Source organism: Equus caballus, chromosome 19, assembly GCF_041296265.1.
Source record: "Equus caballus isolate H_3958 breed thoroughbred chromosome 19, TB-T2T, whole genome shotgun sequence".
In the NCBI taxonomy this organism is placed as follows: Eukaryota; Metazoa; Chordata; class Mammalia; order Perissodactyla; family Equidae; genus Equus; species Equus caballus.
In genome coordinates, this window is record NC_091702.1 from 22,355,458 (window position 1) to 22,375,368 (window position 19,911).

The following is a 19,911-nucleotide window of genomic DNA, read 5'->3' on the forward strand; positions in this document are numbered from 1 at the left end:
GTATTCCAGTCAGAATACAGTCTAGTTTCCCTTTGGTGAAGCACTGAGGGATTAGAAAACAGGCTTTGGATTTTAGCAGGCTGGTGGCCTAGGGAACAGAGGAGCAACAACTTTGGTTATGAGAAGTGAGACTCTCTGGCAAGGTTCACAGTGGCTTTTATTCACTTTATTCATTCTTCCCTTTTTCTCCATGGTTAAAGGTGTGGTCGTTGGCATTAGGAGTGTGTGATGTTTATCAGGTCCCACTGTGTGCCTGCGGTCTACGTATAGCTGACTTTTTCGTACGTACTGTTCCCCCGTGTCCTCCTCCCTTGCTCCCCTCCAAGTAATCTGCAGTAACCACTGCATATCTGTGAGGTGGATAATCCATCATCTAGTAGGAAAAAAAGAATAGGATTCAAGCACTTTTTTCTTTATGGAATAGCTGCATTACCCAAAGTTTCCTTATAGTTTTCAAAAGCGAATACAGATATCTCTTTGTGCCAGTGGACTTGGTTTCTTTGGGGGTTTTTGCAACCCTGTTTGGGTCCCTGTACTCTCCCGTCCAACGTCTGTAAGACCTTTGTGGGTCTGGGAGCCTGTCCTCTTATCCCACTCTCGCATAACCTGGAGTTTAACTCTCTAATTTGGACTTGACGCCTGTGCTGAAAGGTGCTCCCAGCAGGGCTGGATTGCTGTGTCTGGTTGGTAGCAGGTCTTATTGTCGAATACGACGCCAACCAGAAGGTCTCTTAAATTGGAATTGTCAGTATTAGACCTAATGTGGGTGTTGAGACATTCTGTGGTTTTAGGGACAGGGGACCAGAAATGCTCGGATTCTACCCAAGATCACAATGATCTTCTCCAGCAGTGCTTGCCCTCCCTTCCCCCAACACACACAAGAAACAATGACACATAGGAACAAAATAGTACTGATAATCGGATTTAGTTTCAAACCCCAATGTTGAAAACTTCACGTAGCTCTGAGGGTTGGACCATGTGGAACATGAAAAGCTTCAGCCCAAAGCAGGTCCTGACTAAGGGCCTCCGTCTCGCCCCCTGCCCACCTCCCAAACCTGTATCATTATTTACTGTACTCTGGCCTCGTAGAAGGACCTAGAGGCGGAAAGGACCTAGGGGCAGGCCCTGAAGTCAGTTTACTCCTGCTGCCTTATTGGGTGAAAAAAGAGAGAGCAGGTTCTATCCTTAGGCTTGTCTGTGGGACAACCAGGACTGTCCCCTGCGGGAGAGGCGCCCACTGTCTCAGGAGAGAAGAGAAGACAGAGCCACAAGTGGCACCATCACCTCACCAGCAAGTGCCTTGGAACTCTTCTTTGGGGAGGAGTGAGGAAAAGGTGGAAGTGAGCATGGGGTGCTTTGTCACCCCTAGATGTTTTATCTTTAGACCCCTAATGTAAATTACTGCCCTGTTTATTCAACCTGCCATTTTGAAGAAACATTAAATAAAACATTGTGCTTTTAAGAAATAAGCTTGTGTAATATCATCAATCTGAGGAAAGCCAGCTATTCTTTCCTGATGCACTATAGTAGGATTATGTGTATTAGAAATAAAATTGAAATGGACATCAGTACTTCCTTGTTTAACCTCCTCTAAACAGCGATGTTATGATAGTGTCAATGGAATCATCTTAGTTAATTTTATCGTGGGAGAATCTGTTTCCTACTTCAGAATAAACTATTGGGCTTTGGGTTTTGTACTTTATTTGCTTAGGAACAGAGTAATTGCCTCATAAAACAGCATGATGGTACTATTAACACTGAATTATAAGACCTGTTATTATGGAAAGTGCTTCCCTAGTTGGGACAAGACTTCGTCGTTTGGTGCTTAAAATAATTAGTTTCTCCAAATGGGGTTATAATGAATAGTGTAAAATTTTACTTATTTAAAATAAAAAAGTTTACAATCTCTTGGGTGGCTTTTATGCATCATTTAATACTTCCAGGGAAGGAGTTTCTTTTGGGTGAGATCTGCGGGGAGGGAGGTTTATTTAATGTTCAGAACGGAGGTGTTTAAGAATGAGAAGAAATATTTTATTTCTGCCACACTTTTGTGAGATAAATTTGAGACAAAGGGTTGAGACGTTAAAGGGTTTGCCTCCGTGTTTTGCCTGATTTGGATATGGCGTATTAAAGGATTCATTGACCGATTACCCTTGAATTGGAAATTTTGGGGGATTTTACTATGAATGATAAATTTAACTGACCCATACAGTGATTTGTTTCTGAACTGACCTAAAGTAGTGTGCATGTGTGTATTTGCTTATTCTTTGTGCTGTTAAACTTTTTGTGGCATAAATTTTAGGCATAAGTGAAGGATATGTAAATATTTCTTAAAGAACAAGTTATAATTCTGAATAGGAATTTATTATTTTCCTGCTGTGAATACTGAAAATTAAGATATTGGTGGCAAGTACCGTTATGGAACGAAAGTGAGCTTTGTGTTGTTTTGAACGTGCATGAAAGTCATGTATTCTGTGAAAACAGTGGAATCTGCCTTTCATCCCGATTCTGCACAAGGTGCCGTTGGTACTCTCTCAAGATGTGCACAAGTGATAAAGATATAAATATGGAGCAGGTTAAATTCAATTCAAGGAAATGATGAGAGAGAGATAATTAGAACATGGTTAATTACCAAATTAATGGCAAGGTCAGAAATTGCAGCAATTGCACTATAGGTAGTTAACCTTTGTTTACTTGTTTGGATCAACTGCCTCTGAACAGTGTTTTGATCCTAATGAGGGGGAAGACTGTTTGTATAGATCATTCTCTTTTTCCTTGTTTTCTGTAGTTACCTTAGAATGATACCACCAGTTTTTCTTTGACACTTTACCTTCTCAAAATATTGTCTCATTTTATCCTCAGAAAGATCCCTGGAGTAGGGTAGTTACTATTATTCATACATTTTTTAAATTTTCAACTAAGTAACAGCATCAAGGCATGGGAGGTCGTGTTCACATGGCTGCCTGGAGACCCCAGGTCTGTGGTCTCCCGTCTGGGCTGCTTCCTTCCTTTTGCTCTCCCTGCCTCAGGGCCTAACACAATCGTACCACACTCTCTGCTTGGAATAATTTGAGTTTCGGATGACCTCATGACAGTGCACTTAAATTGCTGACTTGTTGTCACAGGTGACTTTTTGTGGTCCTGAGTCCTTTGTAAAAAGTGGTGATTCTTTTGCAGGAAGCCAGTTGAGGGAGATTCTCCATGAATGTACGTCACCATGATGATGACCGACCAGATCCCTCTGGAACTGCCACCACTGCTGAACGGAGAGGTAGCCATGATGCCCCACTTGGTGAATGGAGATGCCGCTCAGCAGGTTGGTGTGGTCAGAGGGAAATCTAAGTCAGGGTGTCTCAGTGGAAAACGTTAGCCCAGTAATGGTTTTATTTTGAGATGGAAAGATCTGTCATTTTGAACATTAGTAGTTATAGAGGTGAGTGTTTTTGTTGTAGGATTACTATGATTTTTAAAAATATCGGAAATTGTGGTTTTTGAGAACAGCAAATCTTACCTCATCCAGTTAGTATTCTTGAAACATCAAAAAAAAAATCTGACTTTTGAAATGAATCGTTTTGAAAATATATACAAGTCTTTGGAATAAAATGACTGTTTACTCGTGTCATATGTTGTGCTCGACCGATTTGCCTGGTTGGCCGGAGCAGGACATACAGAGGTGGGTCAGGTTTTGATCTCACACAGGGGGTGACTGACATTGATGAGACCCACAGCTCCACGTGAACCCACCCTGGCTCCTGGGCAGTCCTTCCAAATGTGGAGCCTGCTGCTCAGAAAACGATGCTGCTTTATTTTCTGTAAAACTTCATTGTCACTAGTTACTTAACATGACAGAAAAGAGAAGTCATTTCTGAACTCATTCATGTAGCACTTGGGGAAAAAATTTAAATGGTAAGTAAAACTTTTAAAAATTATTAGCAACTGAACTGTTCTCTCTGATGACATATTTTTTTATTGACTTCAAAAACTAGGTTTGCTTAGTCTTGTACTAAAGTATAATTTTGTCTTTGTGCATTTCTTTAGAAGCATAAAAGTAGAAGTTTTTGTCTTATGAAAAGTAGAATTGGGGACAATTTCTTGAAAAATATTTATCCCCAATAGATTAGTAATTCAGATAAGTTAATCAGCCATTTATTTGACATCAGTATGTGCCCCCCCATCTATCATAGTATGTTGATACTCTTTATCCATCATAGTACTTTAGTTTGTATATACCTTTATTGGATCTTACTTTGCTGCTTAATTATTTATATTACCTTCTCCTGTGTTAGACTGTAAACCTCTTAAGAACAGAGGACATCTAATAGATGCTCAATAAATGTTTGTCCGTTTAATAAACTTCATCTCTTTTTGCCAGCAAGGCGGTTCCTCCCTTCCTGTCTCCTTAGTCTCTCTCTACTGGATCATTTCCACCAACATACTGTAGTATCTTTTATCTTAAACACACAAACAGCTACACCTCTCCCCGACCCAACAAAACAAAACCCCCTCCCTTGACTCGACACCCCTTAAGCTGCCGTCTCCTGTCTCTGCTCCCCTTCACAGCAAGCAGTATTCTATAAATTGAGCCTCAGCTTCCTTACCTCCGTTGCTGTTCAACTCGAGTCTCCATTTGTATCATCTTACTTTCTGCCAGTTTGTCAGCCCGTCCTGTTGGCTTTATCTCAGGAACATTTGCTGAAACCATACTTTGCCATAGTCAACTTCCTTTCCACCACCACTACTGGATTCCAAGCCAGCATGTCTGTGGCTCCAGCCACTCATGGAGGGTCTCAAAGTGCCATGAATGGCTTTAAGATGCAGTGTTTGGTCTCCCTTCCTTTCACTAAGTAGAAGGATAAAAAAGGACAAGGCATTCAAATGTGACTGAACTTGGAAAGCAACTCGGGTCTCCCAAGTGTAGTTCCCTAATTGCGGTTTGCCTGTGTCCCGAGGACACCTGAGGCCAGCAGTCCATGTTGTTGTGGACCCTTTTTGTGTTTGATGATTCCTCCCTCATTTCTGTAATTCATTTTGCAAAGAATGGCCTTTTGTAGTTTATAAATCACCATTCAGAGCCCTGAGTTGCAGAATTTTCCAGTTTTCTCTTAAGAAGTAAACTCCTTTGCATCTAGAAATGACCAAAGACTGAAAAGAATGGACTTTCTCAGAAAGCCATGTGGTATTGCCTACTCTGTGTATCTGTCTCAGCTCAAAGTCGAAGCTGCTTAATCATATTAGTTAATAAAAATCATATTTTTATTTCATCTGGAAAGCTTTCTGTAAAGCTAAGGCGGGGGGAAATCTGTTAATCTATTTTATAATTTATCTATTTTATAAATAACCAAATATCAAGATTTCTCAGATTGGGGGTATGCTTACTCTAAGAATCTCACTGGAAGGAAAGGTTTCAATCTTCCTAATTAGTAAATATGTTTGTGCTAGAAGCATTAATGTTTATAGGTTATGTAAGCCAAGCTATTGGTTGGCGTTAACCCTAAATTTCCCTTTTTGGGGGACAGTTGTTAAATGGTCAGACTGTGTTTGAAATATCCCTCTCAGTAGGAACAACCCAAGATTTATCATGCCTTGATGTAGACTCTGGTTCAGCCTAGGCAGTGGCCTATGTGCCCGATGTTTTTCTACCTCTTTCTGCCCTCAGAATCCCCATCCTGTGTGTCTCTCGTTCTCTGAAGCCTCTGCTCTTTCCTTTGGGTCCTAACAGTTAACTTTGGCCCAGTTAATTGGGTTGAGTCCTCAGGGTCTTTGTGTGGAACCTGGGCTAAGGCACAGGGGGAAGGCAGACCGAAGGAGCAAGCACAACCAAAAACAATGGAGAAATACCAGAGAGGTGGTAGGGAAAGAGGAGCGATAGGGGGTCACTAAAAGAACAAGGACCAAAGGTGACGATTCAAGACAGGATCCACGGGTCTGGCACTGCACGAGTTTTGAGTGCTGGTATTTGCTGCTTGCGCTTGAAGAGCCTGTGTGGGGTGATGCTCAGGGGGCCTATGTTAAAGGATCAGGACACAGAGGACACACAAGAGAAAATTATTTATACCAATGTTTTCTGAGACAGCACCTTTTTGTCTTGACAAGGATCTTTTGGAGGCACAGGGCTGACTTCAGTGATGGACGTTGTAGGCACTGTCCACAGACCCTTGGGGGTGACATCTTAAGGGAGGCAGCTCTTGAACCACCTTTCAAATTCTCTTGTGAAGAGCCGCCGGCTGGCCAAGGGGCTCTGCCTCTGCATTTCTGTTAGGAGTGTGTATGGTGAAGCTTACCTTGCTGTATATTTACAGCATTCTTAATACTTGGCAGCTGTGCAGAGGACATTCTAAACATTTCTATATATGCAAAAGAACCACCACAGTTAGGAGAAAGCTCTTCAGTCCCCACGGCCCTCTGCCTCCTGATTTCTGTCCTGATGGTTTCTGGATTTAATTAGAATGAGTTCTTGGCAAGACTCTGCTCTGTTCTGGCTCTCTAAATAAGAGACACTGTTAATTTTCATTATCTGAAGTCATGTTAAGTTTGAAACCTTGGTTTGTCATTTTATATAGGTAGCAGGAAAAGGATGATTCTTTTTCTTAAAATGAAAAGCCATCTTCACCATGAAAGAAGATTAAAAAAATATATTATCAACCGAAAAATGAGCAACAACAACAATAACACAATGTAGACAGAAGCAACTTAACAGCTTTACTTATTTAGCAGCTTTATTGAGATATAGCCCATGGCATGTAATTCACTTAAAGTATATAATTCAGTGGAATTTACTATATTCACAGAATTATGCAACTGTGACTACATTTAGTCTTAGAACATTTTAATCACCCTAAAAAGAAGCCTTGTTGCAGTCACTCCCCATTCCCTTCTCCCCCCTGTTGCTAGGCAACCGCTAATCTACTTCCTGTGTCTGTAGTAATTTGCCCATTCTGGGCATTTTGTATAAATGAAATCATGTAACATGTGGTCTTTTGTATCCGGCTTCTTTCACTTAGCATAACGTTTTTAAGGTTCATCCATGTTGTAGCTTGCATCATTACTTCAAAACTTTTTTTATTGCCAAATAATATTCCATTGTATGGATATACCACATTTTATTTATCCATTCATCAGTTGATGGATAAATGGGTTATTTCTGCTCTGGCTAATATGAATAATACTGCTATGAACATTTTTGTTCAAAATTTTGTGAAGATGTATGTTTTCATTTCTCTTGGGTATATACCTAGGAGTGAAATTGGACAGCTTTATTTTGAACTCTGTTCCTAAATAAAGTACCTCTGCTACTCCCACTATAATTTCTTCTACCTCAGAATAGATCAACATAGCTAAAGTTTGCTTCCCTTAATATGCCTAACTGCATACTGTTGTTGAGTTATGAAAATCAAATTTTGACCTGAGTGTTGTATGTGGCTGTATACATTGCAGTGAATACCCTTCAGTAATCAGAATATTGGTGCCTATATTGACATTTTCAGAACTTAATGGTATATTAATTTAACTGTTTTTATTATGGACTTTTGGCACATCTTAGAGATTTAAAAACGTAGCGGCTAGTTTTGAGCATGAAAGAGTAAACATCAGCCCAATTTCCAGCTTTTTCTGTTGGTTTAATATTTTAATAATCTCTGAAGAAGAATTTCAGCAGTCACTAGTTAAATAAGGAAACCGTTAGGTTAAGAACAGAAGTGTTAACATAGAGTTTACTGGTTTGCTAATTTAATCTGTGACTCTTATAACCTACATGAGGGTGGAAGGCCACTTTATATTCTTGTGTTCTCTCGGTGACTCTTCTCATATGTGTATTCATGAGGGGTCAGTGGGATAGAGTTAGGTGCCTGTTTGTCCTGACTAGCATTTAGCACATCTTAGAGGGCACCCAGCAAGTATTTTGTGTCATATTTCTTATGTCTTTTAAGCTTACAGCATATTAATTGCTAATGAGTGTTCTTAATGCCTCTTCTTCATGAAGTAGATCTCCTTAAATGTAAGCAGAAAACTAGCCTCTCCTGTCAGGTCAGGATAGCATATTAACGAGCTTGCCCTGAAGACAGGAGGTTAACGTGGCCTCCGCCATGTCCATTTCTCTCGATTCTGCCTCCTCCTGGTGATCGGTGTTTACCATGTCATTTTATTGGAAATGAGTTTTTTTGCCCTTTTGTTTCTTCTTTTCGAAAGCCTTTGTTTCCCCTAGACAGAATACACAGCCAGAGTTTTCCTGGAGCATTCTTTTGAGTACACATTTCCAGACAGCACATTAAACATGTTAAAACTTTCCACGTTCAGATGGTGCTCGTCATCGGCATGTCTTTTACATCAAATATGCTTCTCCTCCTAATCCAGTGACCTTTTCTGTTCTGGTTGATATCTTCTTAATAACTTTTTCCCTGACGGCTCCCTTCTTGCATTCAGTAGTTCAAATCCTCTCACCACACAGGTTTACTCTTTAAATCTACTCATAGCCTCCATGTCAGGGGGACCTAGAAAGAGTTTTATAGTCGGGATAGTGTAGAAAAATGAACAAACAGCTCTTGGGAGGTTTTTCCAGGGAAAAGGAGGATATTCAAATGAGAATGAGGCTGGCAGTTAAGATAGAGGCTGCAGGTGTTATTGCTGAATGATATGATATCACAGCTCCTTTTATGATAGACTCCTATTTAGAGGCCAGGCTGGGTTGAAAGTAGAAAGAGGCTGATCAAATAGTGGATTTGGGAAACCAAGTATCTGGAAGCCCAGTCTTGGGTCAGACTCTTCAGCATCAAGATGTATGAGAACAGTACAACTTGTGCAGATGTTTGAAGAAAACTATTATTGCAAACAGCCATCCACGTTCTCTCTACCACTCAAACTTACAAAGGCCTGTGACGTCAAGATATTGTCTGCCTCTTTGAGATTTGGGATAGAAAGGAGGAATGAGAGGGTAGGATTTATGACTGAATTAAGGAGTGATTGAATAATAGACTTGTTCATTTTAATAAGCATTTATCAAAGGTCTTCTCTGCCAGCACTGCGTTAGGTGCTGGTGACACAAAGGTGAATAAGACACCATTCTTGCCCTAAAGGAATGAGCAGTCTAGTTGGGGAGCAAAACGTGGTTTACAAAAAAAAAAAAAAGGGTTGTATTTACACACGTGTGGGGCGAGATTACAGAATGTAAATGTGCCCTGAGGGCCCAGAGGAGAGATGGATCAGGGAGTGGGATGGGGGGCAGGAAAACAGACCAAATTAGGGAAAAGGTCTCTGCGGTGGCTGAGCCTGAATAGAGATCTCACGTGAAGTCTAGGGCTGTTATTCAAGCTTTGCCTGTCATGTAATCAGTTTCTGTTTTATAAAATGAGGATTCTCTGTAGGGTTAGTATATTTAGTGGAGAGCTATAATATTAGTGGCACTGCAAGCGAACTGTATCTGCACATTCTAGTCTCTTTTCTGGAGCCTTTGCTATTCAGTATTCTTGTTAGTGAATCCATTTGTCCTCTGATGCATCCAGTCTGGCGGCCGACCCCTGGCCCCTTATGTCTAATTACTGACTCCGCAGAGGTGCAGGTCACCAGCACCCCTCAACCAGAGCAGCTTTCCAGCTCATAGGCAGCCACCCCTGCTTCTGAGGGCCTCTTTTTAACTGTAAAAAATGTGTGAGTTTATCTGGGTCTGTGGTCTGATTTTACAGTCCTCTCTGCCTTAGGTCGGCCAACTCTGCTCACTACAAAGGCTTCCGAAAAGGTATGGCCTATGCATCATCTGTCTCATAAAGGAAGATGTTGATGCCGTATTATCAGAGGGGGTTGTTATATGTGGCACCCACAGTAATTATGACAGATGACATATAATTATGACAGCTCTGAGCTGTCTGGGTTGAGAGACAACTTCAGAATTTAATTAGCCAAAGGCAATAATAATAAGATACAAAAGTAGTCAGTATCCTTCAAATGGTAGAAATTGAGCTGCCTTCAAAAAGGAGAGGATTAAGGAAAAACACTGGCGTGGCAAGGCTGCACTGCCAAATAACGGCAATTTTAAACTCTGCAGTGGTGGTAACGTTATGATTGTTTTCCACTTACTGCGCTGTTTGACTGCTTGCATTGTAGACTCCAGGAGGGCAGGGACTGTGTCTCTTCTTCACGCCGTGCCTGGCGTCTGAGGTAGCATTCAGTGAATCCTTCAGAATGGATGAAGGATGAGCACAGTGAACAAATTTAATTTATCTAAACCAGGTCTTGAAAAGTAGCTACTTATTGCATTTGTCATATGGGCAATTTTTTAAAAAAAATCTTTATAGTTAAAAAAAATAATTAGGTGCCAATAATTAGAAATGGGGAGATTTACATAAAATTCTAGATCTTTCTGTTTATCTGGATAAGCCAGATCTGATACCACTGGGCTGGTCTTCCCACTTGGCAGCAGATGACTGGCAAAAAGTAGCAGCCGCCCACTTTAGATGGGGAATGTCACCCTTAGTCCTCACTCTGTCCACTTCACTCAGTTTCCAAACTTGCCTGGGCTCTATGGTCATTCAAGTTTGGAACCTGGAAATTGTTAGCTTTTTGACCTCTGTAACTGCATCTTGTGCGCATGCGTTTCGTGTTTCAAATATAGCAAAAATGTTGAAGATTTTTCAGGCACGCTCATTGTGTATCATGCTGATGAAGTGATTTTAAGTCACTTAGTTTTCCGCTTTCCTTAGCACTTGTAAAATGAACTAGCATGGGCTCTGGTTCGTATGGCTTTGCAGAAGGGTTTCAATGATACATCTTACGAGGTAGGACTCACGTATTGGTTTTTTTGGCCTCTGCTTTTCAGTGAACGATGTTTGAGCCCCCGATCACTGCCACATTGAGCACTTACCACACGTAGGAAGTGCAGACAGAACAGCCAGACACCTTGGTTTTATTGTTTATCGACTAGTCAGGGGATGTTAACACAGATGCAGGGGATCACTGTTCCAAGGGCAGAGATATGTATACTTGTGTTTATAATATTTTTTACAGTCTCCAGGAATTAAATCTTCTTTAAGTACTTACTGAAATAGAATTTTTTAAAAGTAAACTTTTCCTGGTGTTGCCTAGATGACGCATTTTTATTTCAGTCATTTCTTTATTGACCTTTTTTCTGGAATAAGATTAAATTTGGTAATTTCCAACCTCTGATTTCTATTATTTTTTTAAATGTGTATTTGTCATGTTGAATGCAATGTGACAGCTGTTGATATATCTCATAGGGCAGTAAAAATAATATATATAGACACAGAGGAAGAAAAGATGGGACACTTCTCCATCCAGAATGTGTTAAGACATATGTTTGCACATAATTGTTTTCATGTTGGCAGACTCCTCTTTTTCTGTCTAAATATATGACTGTATAGAAATTATATATGTTACACTCCAAACAAGACAACAGTGAGCAAGCTGCATAAAATTAGTAACATTAATCTCTAAGTTCTAAATGCAGATGCAAAAAATAAACAGCCTGCTAGGGTGCGAGTTGCTGAAGCGGCACAGTATCGTATCTAGATAATTTTGGGTTTGGCTACCCACAGATTACATTAGTTTCTTCGTTTAAATTGGGATTGGCCGGAACTAGGTGCCTCCTAGTAATTTTCTGGCCAGGTCTTCTGTTACAGTACTTCGAGGCTGAACTGTGGTAGGCCTCCAGAAGAAAGAGACTTCAGGCGCCCTTGTAGCGTTCATGCCTACATTTGTATGGCTTCTCAGCCCTGGGCCTTTTTCCTGGGCAGGCGACCATCAGATCAGATCATTGCTGAGAAGTGTGGTTTATGGGCAACAGGTGTATTTAGCATGATCATTAACCAGAGTATAATTTGACCCTGCCTCTTCTGGATCCACTCTTTGTTGCCCATTCCTTACTCCTTATAGTACAGTAGATGTGCATTTGGATAAAATGGACCGTGTGTATTTAGAAAATTACTTTGCCAAGAGTTTCTAGTTTGCAAATAATTGGGCAGTTAAGTGGAGTCAGCAGAGAGCTGGAGGTAACTGGTCTAGTTTTGGGGGCAGGTTGACTAGAGAGTGTTTATATCATTAAAGCTGTCATTAAGGTTCTACTCCTATTATTAAAAAAAAAAAAATGGAAATCAATTCTCATGAGCCAAACTTTAGATTTGGAGAGAAATGGACTTGTTCTGTTAACCAACTGTGTCGCACGACTTTTAATTTTCAGGAGGGGTCGTTGAAATTTTCTTGTGCTTTCTAAGTAGTTAGAAAAATTCAGCACGGAAGCATGTAACTACCTGGGATAGAAGTTTCTTTGGTCTTCGTAATGGAATGTTCAGCTGTGGTTCTAGTTCATGGAAGAAGCCACGGCACACCAAGGCATGTGCTTTGGTTAGTGACGTTGTTTGGTAGCTAAATTGGCTGGAGTTATGCAGCTCATTCATCTTTTCTGATTTCACTGTTTTAATTTTTGTTTTACATTGACAGAATGGGTTATGTAAGAGTCATCTTATTTTTCCTCACTTTGGCAAAAAGGCCATATAAAAAGCACCCTTATAGAATGGCTATTTATAATTTATTTGGTGCCTTTAGTCATGAATGAAAATAAAAGTGTAATATGAAATAGAAATATAATACGAATTTCAAAGGAATGGCATCCTTAGTTTTCTTTTAAGGGTTGTGGTGGGAAATCAGACCCTAGGCTTATGTATTCCCTGCCTGTGAATACTGTCTGTTTTAAAGACCCAGGGAATCATTTGAGGGTGGAGTTGAGTGATAGAGGACGTTATCCCGTTGCCTTCTCAGAGCGTCGTTTTCTCGTGTTTAGTGGTTTGCTCAGGGGCAGGCACTGAGTCTTCCTTGACTGCCTCTCCGCACCATGCTGCTTCCAGCTGCCTTGGAACTGCAGAGAGGCTCCACGAGGAGAATTGAGGACAGACATCTCACCAGGTGTGTGCTCCTTCTTTGGCGGGCTGCAGTGGCTCACCTTCTCACGGTTAGGCTCAAGCCAAGGGGGAATGTAGAATAAAAGAGTCTGTGAGGCTGACCTTCCAGAGATTTCAGTGCCTTGACAATGTCAAAGATAGATTACTGGTCAGATTTTTGACACTGAAAGAATTTCAAAAGTCTAACTAAATTTTTGGCGTTTACCTCAGACTTAAATGTTACTTTGTAAGCTTGCTGGTCACGAGAAGGCTTTTAGCCTCAGCTTTCAGCCGAGTGGTTATTTGTAGGCAGTAAGTTAAATTGTTGGAAAGAATGGCTTGTATTTGATATCTTGATTTCTTTGTTTCCTCTGTGGTGCAGGGTACGAACAGTAACTCTGTGAGGGCTTATGAGGTGCTAGGAATGGTGCTAAGCACTTATGTACATCATTTCATCCAGTAGTCGTACACCCTGTGAGGTGGTGATCATTTTTGCAGACAGAACCCGAGGCAGGAAAGGCTAAGTACTTGCACCTGGCAAATCGCGGAACCAGGATTTGAATCCACTTGTGTCATACCTTCAGGAAGGGTGAAGTTCCTTGAGTGTGGCATATCTCCATTGTCTTGTGCAGGCAAACATGGTAAAGGTCACGAAAAAAGAGTACTCTTGTTTGTTATCTTATATGATCTTCACACTGACTCTGGGAGGTGGCAGTGATTCTGGCTCTGGAGCTTCTGAGAGTTACAGACCCAGCAGCAGTGGTGGTGTCAGAGGCCCTAAGGCCAGGGTCGAGTCTGGAGGAGGCGTTGAGAGCCAAGTCATCTGAGGGCTGGGTCCTTGGAGCTGCTCCCTGTCTTTCCTTGGGGAGCAGTTCTCTCCCCGAGATTAGCAGCTGGGGAGCGGTTCTCTCTGGGGTCAGCAGCTGCTGAGAGATGGTGGTGACCAGACAAGGGTAGCAGGGGCTCCTCCTCCCTGGGAGCTGGGAGAGGCCCTTTTGGTCTGCCTTCTTTTCTTCCCAAACCCCGCCTTTCATTTCCATTCAAAAATTACATCACCCCAAGGCACAGTTTTTGTGTCTTAAATCTAAAAAACTTGTTGTAAGACTTAAACCTGTTAGAGTGTTTTTCATTCTGAATTTATAGTTATTTCTCTTAAGTAATGCCAGAATTAAAAAAAAAAACAACAACCCAAGTTTATTCTTCCAAGAGAAAGAAAATGGCTACTCTGCTACATACCCGTTTCCTAAATCTCTCACCTCTGCTTTTCCTGTTCTCCGGGGGAAGGCAGAATTAAGTGTCATGCAGTATTTGTACCATGAGCCATGATGCCGCACCCACTTGCTAGCGAGTTCCTCATTTTCTTTGTTTCAGATTGATGAAGGGCTGCTTGGACTTTGACTCTCCTCAAGATGTTAATTATATGTTTCAAAATCATGTGTTCTGTTAAAAATCACTTACGCATAGCCTTGGAAAGAGAACTGGAGGCAAAGAGTTGCTCAGGAGTGCAGAATATTGTTTTGGAGGCCTTGGGAAATAAATCTTAAGAGTTAGTTCATTTACCACCAAGACATATTTAGTCAGTGTATATAAACAAAAGAAGTCACAGTGTGCCTGGACGTTATTTGTCCCAGATGGAGTTTAAACTTGGCTCATTATACTGCACTGATGTCATGGTGCATAAACTGGCCTCGAATTAGAGACGTGCGTGGAATCTGCTGTGTGCTCGTATGTGCTGAGGGCGTGCGAGGAGGAGGGGAGGGGCTAGCTGGAAAATCTTTGTCACGTTTTTCCTTCGTTGACTGCAGAGACTGGTGTCAGTCTTGAATTTGGACTTGGTGCAGAATGAGGGAAGAATTGGAATAATCTGTTCATTTGTACAAGTCGGTATGTGTATGCTCTCAGGGATGTCATTATTCCAAGGCTGAGAGTATAAATGCAGTGAGCTTTCCAACAGTTGCTTATAAAGCTCTAGTACTAAAATCTGGAAAGGAAAATCTTAAAGCATTACGTTTTTGAAGAGCGTTTTTAGTCTGTTTGCCTCGAAATCTTAAATCTGGACGGTTTCTTTTAGACTTTCTAATGGTGTTAAGTGTCCTGCTGTATCATTCTGTTTTCCTGGGTTTTATGGTGGATAACCTCTCAGACTCATTGCTCCTGTGTTTAGAAAGGCAAACGTGTGATGCTCCGTGGAGAATCTGGCCGAGTGAAATTCCTCCTGTGTGCTTTGAGAAGGCAGCTTATGGGTCAGAAAAGGGTCTTCTTGTGGAGTTCTGAGCACTTTGTAGGAAATTTCCACATACTGTGGTGTTCCTTTATTACTTTTATTGCTGACTGTCATTATGATAATCTTAATTAGAAGCGTTTCCAAGTAAGTAATCCCGTTGTGTAGATGTAATGGGCTCAGATTTCAGACCTTCTGTGAGTGGATTCCAAAGTCACTGTGTTGCCGGGGTCCACGGAAGCTGGACAGACACTGGAATGTGAATGAGTTGGGAGGTGAGCCTTTGGGGAAAGCCAGAATGTTTCTCCAACAGAGAATCTGGTCAGAGGTGAAGAGTTGGCTGGTTTTGGATTTTACTGAGTACATGAAACATGGCAGATTCAGTAAAATTTTTTCTTTAGGCTTTCTTGTTAAAAGCCCTGTTTTTTTCTTAACTGAGAGACCTGTGACTGGTAGAAATTTGAAGAAAAAGAAGCATTGATAAAAGAAGTATTAATAAGTTATTTATTGAGCATGTATTTTGTGTAAGGCCGCATCCCAGGGCTGTACCAGTGTTGCTCTGTTCCTTAAGCACACATATGAGGTACGTATTATCTCCTTTTTCAGGTGGGGAAATGCTGGGTTGGGGAGGTTAAGTGACCTGTCTGGCAGGGCTGAGACTCAGCTGCCATCTGTCTGATTTGTTCCTCTCACTGTGTATCTTGGGTATCTTAGTTGATTTTTAAACTCTTCGTTCAAGAATGAATCGAAACTAAAATGAGATTAGCAGACATTGACTTAACTACTCAATATTTACCTGCTATAATGTTACTAGGAAGATAACGATGGCCTGAACTCCATCTAACTTTACCTCAACAAATGGGATGGCAAGAAAAAGACAAACGTGTAGAAGAAATGTGTGCTGTTACGTAGTTATATTTTCAAATCTTAAAAGTACTTAAGATTCATTTTTTTAACTTAAAGATTGAGTTGTAGGTGGTAGAGTTTTTTTCTTATCTGCTATTCTGAGTCCTAACTTATTTTGTAAACCTTTTTGGCTATGTACGATATGGTAAAAGGCAAACTGTAACTTGAAGATATTGAAAAAAATTAACTAATTTGAAATGGAATTATTTAGGAATCAGAAAGTAGATATTTTGGGGATATGATTAACTTTGGACCCTTGAAAATAAGTAATGATTCTCCTTGACTCATAATTATATTTGTTTCCCAATAATCCTACTAGTCCTCTTTTCCTTTTTGGTCAGCAAATCAACCAAAAATATAGTAGGTGGACAGACATAATCCTCTGTGAGTGCTTGGTGGGTTGACTGGAAGGAAAGGGAAGGAATGCTGGGTTGGCCCTGAATGCTCTTGGGGTTAGGTTTTTAGAACAAAAGCCAAGAAACCAAAGAAAAGATAGAAGGGACAGACAAAGTCGAGGAGGAAGAGGAGGAGGCAGAAGGGAGGGGCAGATTGTGGACGCCTGTCAATGATAACTGTGGTGGAAATGGAAATAGTGGAATCGCAGATAGATAACAGAATTAAAGAGAGGGACAGGAAATAGGAAAAATTCGAGTAATTATGGCTTGAGGAGCCATACACATTGCTACACCTCCATAATCTTAGAAACTTCAGTGTTGATAGAAGGGTGGGGCAGAACAAACCTGAGATCTGGATAGCCATGTTTATTTATTTATTTTTCTGAGGAAGATTAGCCCTGAGCTAACATCTGCCACCAATCCTTCTCTTTTTTTGCTAACATCCGTGCCCATCTTCCTCTACTTTATATGTGGGATGCCTGCCACAGCATGGCTTGACAAGCGTGTGTGCAGGTCTGCACCCAGGATCCGAACCGGCGAACCCTGGGCCGCCAAAGTGGAACATGTGAACTTAACTGCTGCGCCACCGGGCTGGCCCCTGGATAACCATAGTTAAAGGTTAAACCCTCAGTTATTTTTGAAAATTCTTGCTTTAAACAACATAATCCCTGAATTATGTCGCAGATGGATGTTTTATTAACATCTTTACTAGTCTTCATGTGTCCAATGTCTCCCGTCCCAGTTTGAATTTCTCACTGCTATCAGAATTATTGAATAATGTCATCCTACTGGAAAGTTCTCCTGCTCACAGAATAAAGTCTAGGCTCTTAAATGGGGCAAACAAAGGCTTTTCCGAGGTGGCCCTGGCCTGCGTCTGCAGTCTCACCTTTACCCCTTTGAGACGTGCATCTGCTATTATAGCCACATTGGAATTCTAAACGCGTCGTACCATCCAGGCCTCCCTGCATTTGCTTGTGTTCTTTTCCTCATCCACTTGCAGTCTCCCACTCCCCCTTCAAGTGTCACTCCCACCTATAACTTTTTCTGATTTCTCAATGGTTTCTTCATAGCAAATAATCATATTTTATTGCAGTTAATTGTATTTTCCACTCTTGCACTGACACACAAATGGGTAGGGTTTCATCTTTCTCATCTTAGACTCATCAGTGTTTAATAAAGTGCCTGGCACATAGTAACTACTCAGCAAATGTTTGAATAATCAGAGTTTTGATAATTGCAGTAGGTATTGATTTAAATAAGTTTAATATAACCACTGCAAAGTCAGGGCCTGAGTAAGTGATGATGATATAGTGCAGAGTGGTGGGAAGGGGTTCCTCCTCTCTCTTGTGCAAAATCCTTCCAAAACTCGAGAATATTACATGTTTGTATTCATTTCTGATTTTATGTTAGTGGACACAAGATATCTGGCAATAGTAGTGTTAATTTTAAGCCATTAAGAAAATATAGTAATATATAAAAGCTCTGGAATATTTAATGACAAAATATTGGGAACTGATTTTCTGTCAGTTGGAAGGATAGCATTCTTCATGGACACATTATTTCTTGATTATGTCTTAAGGGGAAGAGCAGTGTGAAATGAATGACATGGACAACTTTGGAATAGGTTTTAAAAATAGTAGAATATTGGGAATATAGGCTGTTAAATATGTTTCTTCACTGGCCTTGACATTCTGACAGTAGTTTGTTTAGGTTCAGTGCATACCTTGCCAGAGGTGTGTGACATCAGGTAGCACATCAGCGTGGCTCCAGTTGCTCTGTCTCAGCCAATCAAAAGCAGACATGAGGTAGCTGGATCTAATGGAGGGGAGACATTCTAGATTCAGTGTGCAAAGCACATTCAGGGTAGGGCTGATTAGGTGAGAAGTGGGCCGAGCTGCTGTTTCCCCATCAGTGTGGCCAGAGCCCAGCACGGGGACACGGGGTGTGTGGATGGAATTAAGTGGCAGAAAGAGGTTGTACCTTACCTGATGGACATTTTTGACAAGGTGAGGTGGTGATGACAGGAACCAAATTTTGTTCTTAGTCAACATAATTTTCAACTGAGGGAAGAAAAGTTATATTTTTGGTACTCAGCAACTCTGTGAAAAATGTACTTAATAAAATGAAAAAAAAAAGATTTAAATAAATGTAATGGTGCTCCAAATGCACAAGGATATTTGGTAGCATTACTTTTAGCCAGGGAAAAATGACACTTAAGCTGACATGGAATTTTGGTCCTTTGTGTACCGTTGGTTTTTATCTTGAAAGTCCTGTAGCTGAAACTTTAGACTCTGGCGTTTGTGGCTCTCTTAAAAGAGGCTTTTAACCTAGTTTGGGCCATCTATATTACATTTTGCATTTTTTCCATTTAAGTTAATGCTACATTTTTTTTCTTAGCAAACAGCAGTTCTTTTTGTAATAGAATCTCTTTATTCAAGGCAGTGTACAATTAGAGGGAGTACAACTTCTTACAAGCTGCCATTGTATTTTCTTTATAGCCTTTACCACTATCTGTAAATGTTTAATTTTTGTTTCTAATGACACCCGTCCCCCCCACCCCGCCCCATCCCATGCATATTCCATTTGTCAGTCCAAGGTGGACAGCACTTTGTATTGTCTCTACTCCCAACTCCTAGAGGAATGCCATTCTGGGCACTCATTAATATGTGCTGATTTAAGACTGAGATATCGTAGTAATTCTTCTAAGGGCACATTTCATGAAATGCAGTTATTGGACTCTTTTGAATGTATATATTTTCAGCAGGCACCAGTGTGATTTCAGTGCATAAAAATGTCCTTTTTGGTTCATCTTGATTTCTCTTTTCTCGGCCACCTGTTAATCCCTTCCTGTCTTTTTTGTTAATGACAGGTGACTTGTGGGAAGCATAGAAGCTTAAGATGCAGCCTTCCCAGGAGTCATCTTTTATTTTTGTTATCCCTGCTTTGGGCCCTGAGAAATGGCATCTAGTGATTGTGATAATCGAGTGGTCAGCTCATTGATTCATACTAGGATTCTAGAGGAATTCAAGGACTTGACAAGGACTTTATGGGAATACATTCTGCCCAATATAGAAACAACTGCTTGTTGTCAGTTAAGGGGTTCCTTAGCACCTAACTGCCATATTGGGAGTGAAGGGCTCTGGCTTAGGGAGTGAGCATAGATTTCCTGTAAGAGAACTTGTCCCCAGTCTTTGGGGACATGCCTCTGACCTAGTTAAATGCTATCTCTCCTTATAGCTATTTATTGAAGTTTCTCCACAGAGAATTGACTGTCTGAAGTCCAGTCCTGTCAGGGGGGAGCTGTGTGGTGGAAGAGAAGGGCATGCGTCTTAGTCAGATGGGGCTGGATTCCACTGCTGCTCAGTCATTTTGTAGTTTTGTGATTTTAGACAGTTACTTATCCTCTTTAAGCCTCAGTTTCCCCATCCGTAAGATCTGGTTAGTAATAGCTACCTGGCAGACCATAGGGGTTCGATAATTAATAGTGATTTATATCATCGTTGTAGAATAA

General features: G+C 40.9%; 1 protein-coding gene across 10 annotated transcripts in view; it reads left to right on the forward strand.

Moving 5' to 3' along the window:
* Window positions 1-19,911, forward strand: part of FNDC3B (fibronectin type III domain containing 3B) — a 357,231-nt gene that overhangs the window by 64,672 nt on the left and 272,648 nt on the right. For all 10 annotated transcript variants that reach the window (XM_070243255.1, XM_070243250.1, XM_023623306.2 and 7 more), the window contains exon 2: window positions 3,178-3,316. In XM_070243255.1, coding sequence (XP_070099356.1) covers window positions 3,206-3,316 — 111 coding nt within the window. In that variant the 5' untranslated portion in view covers window positions 3,178-3,205. The remainder of the gene's footprint in view (window positions 1-3,177; window positions 3,317-19,911) is intronic.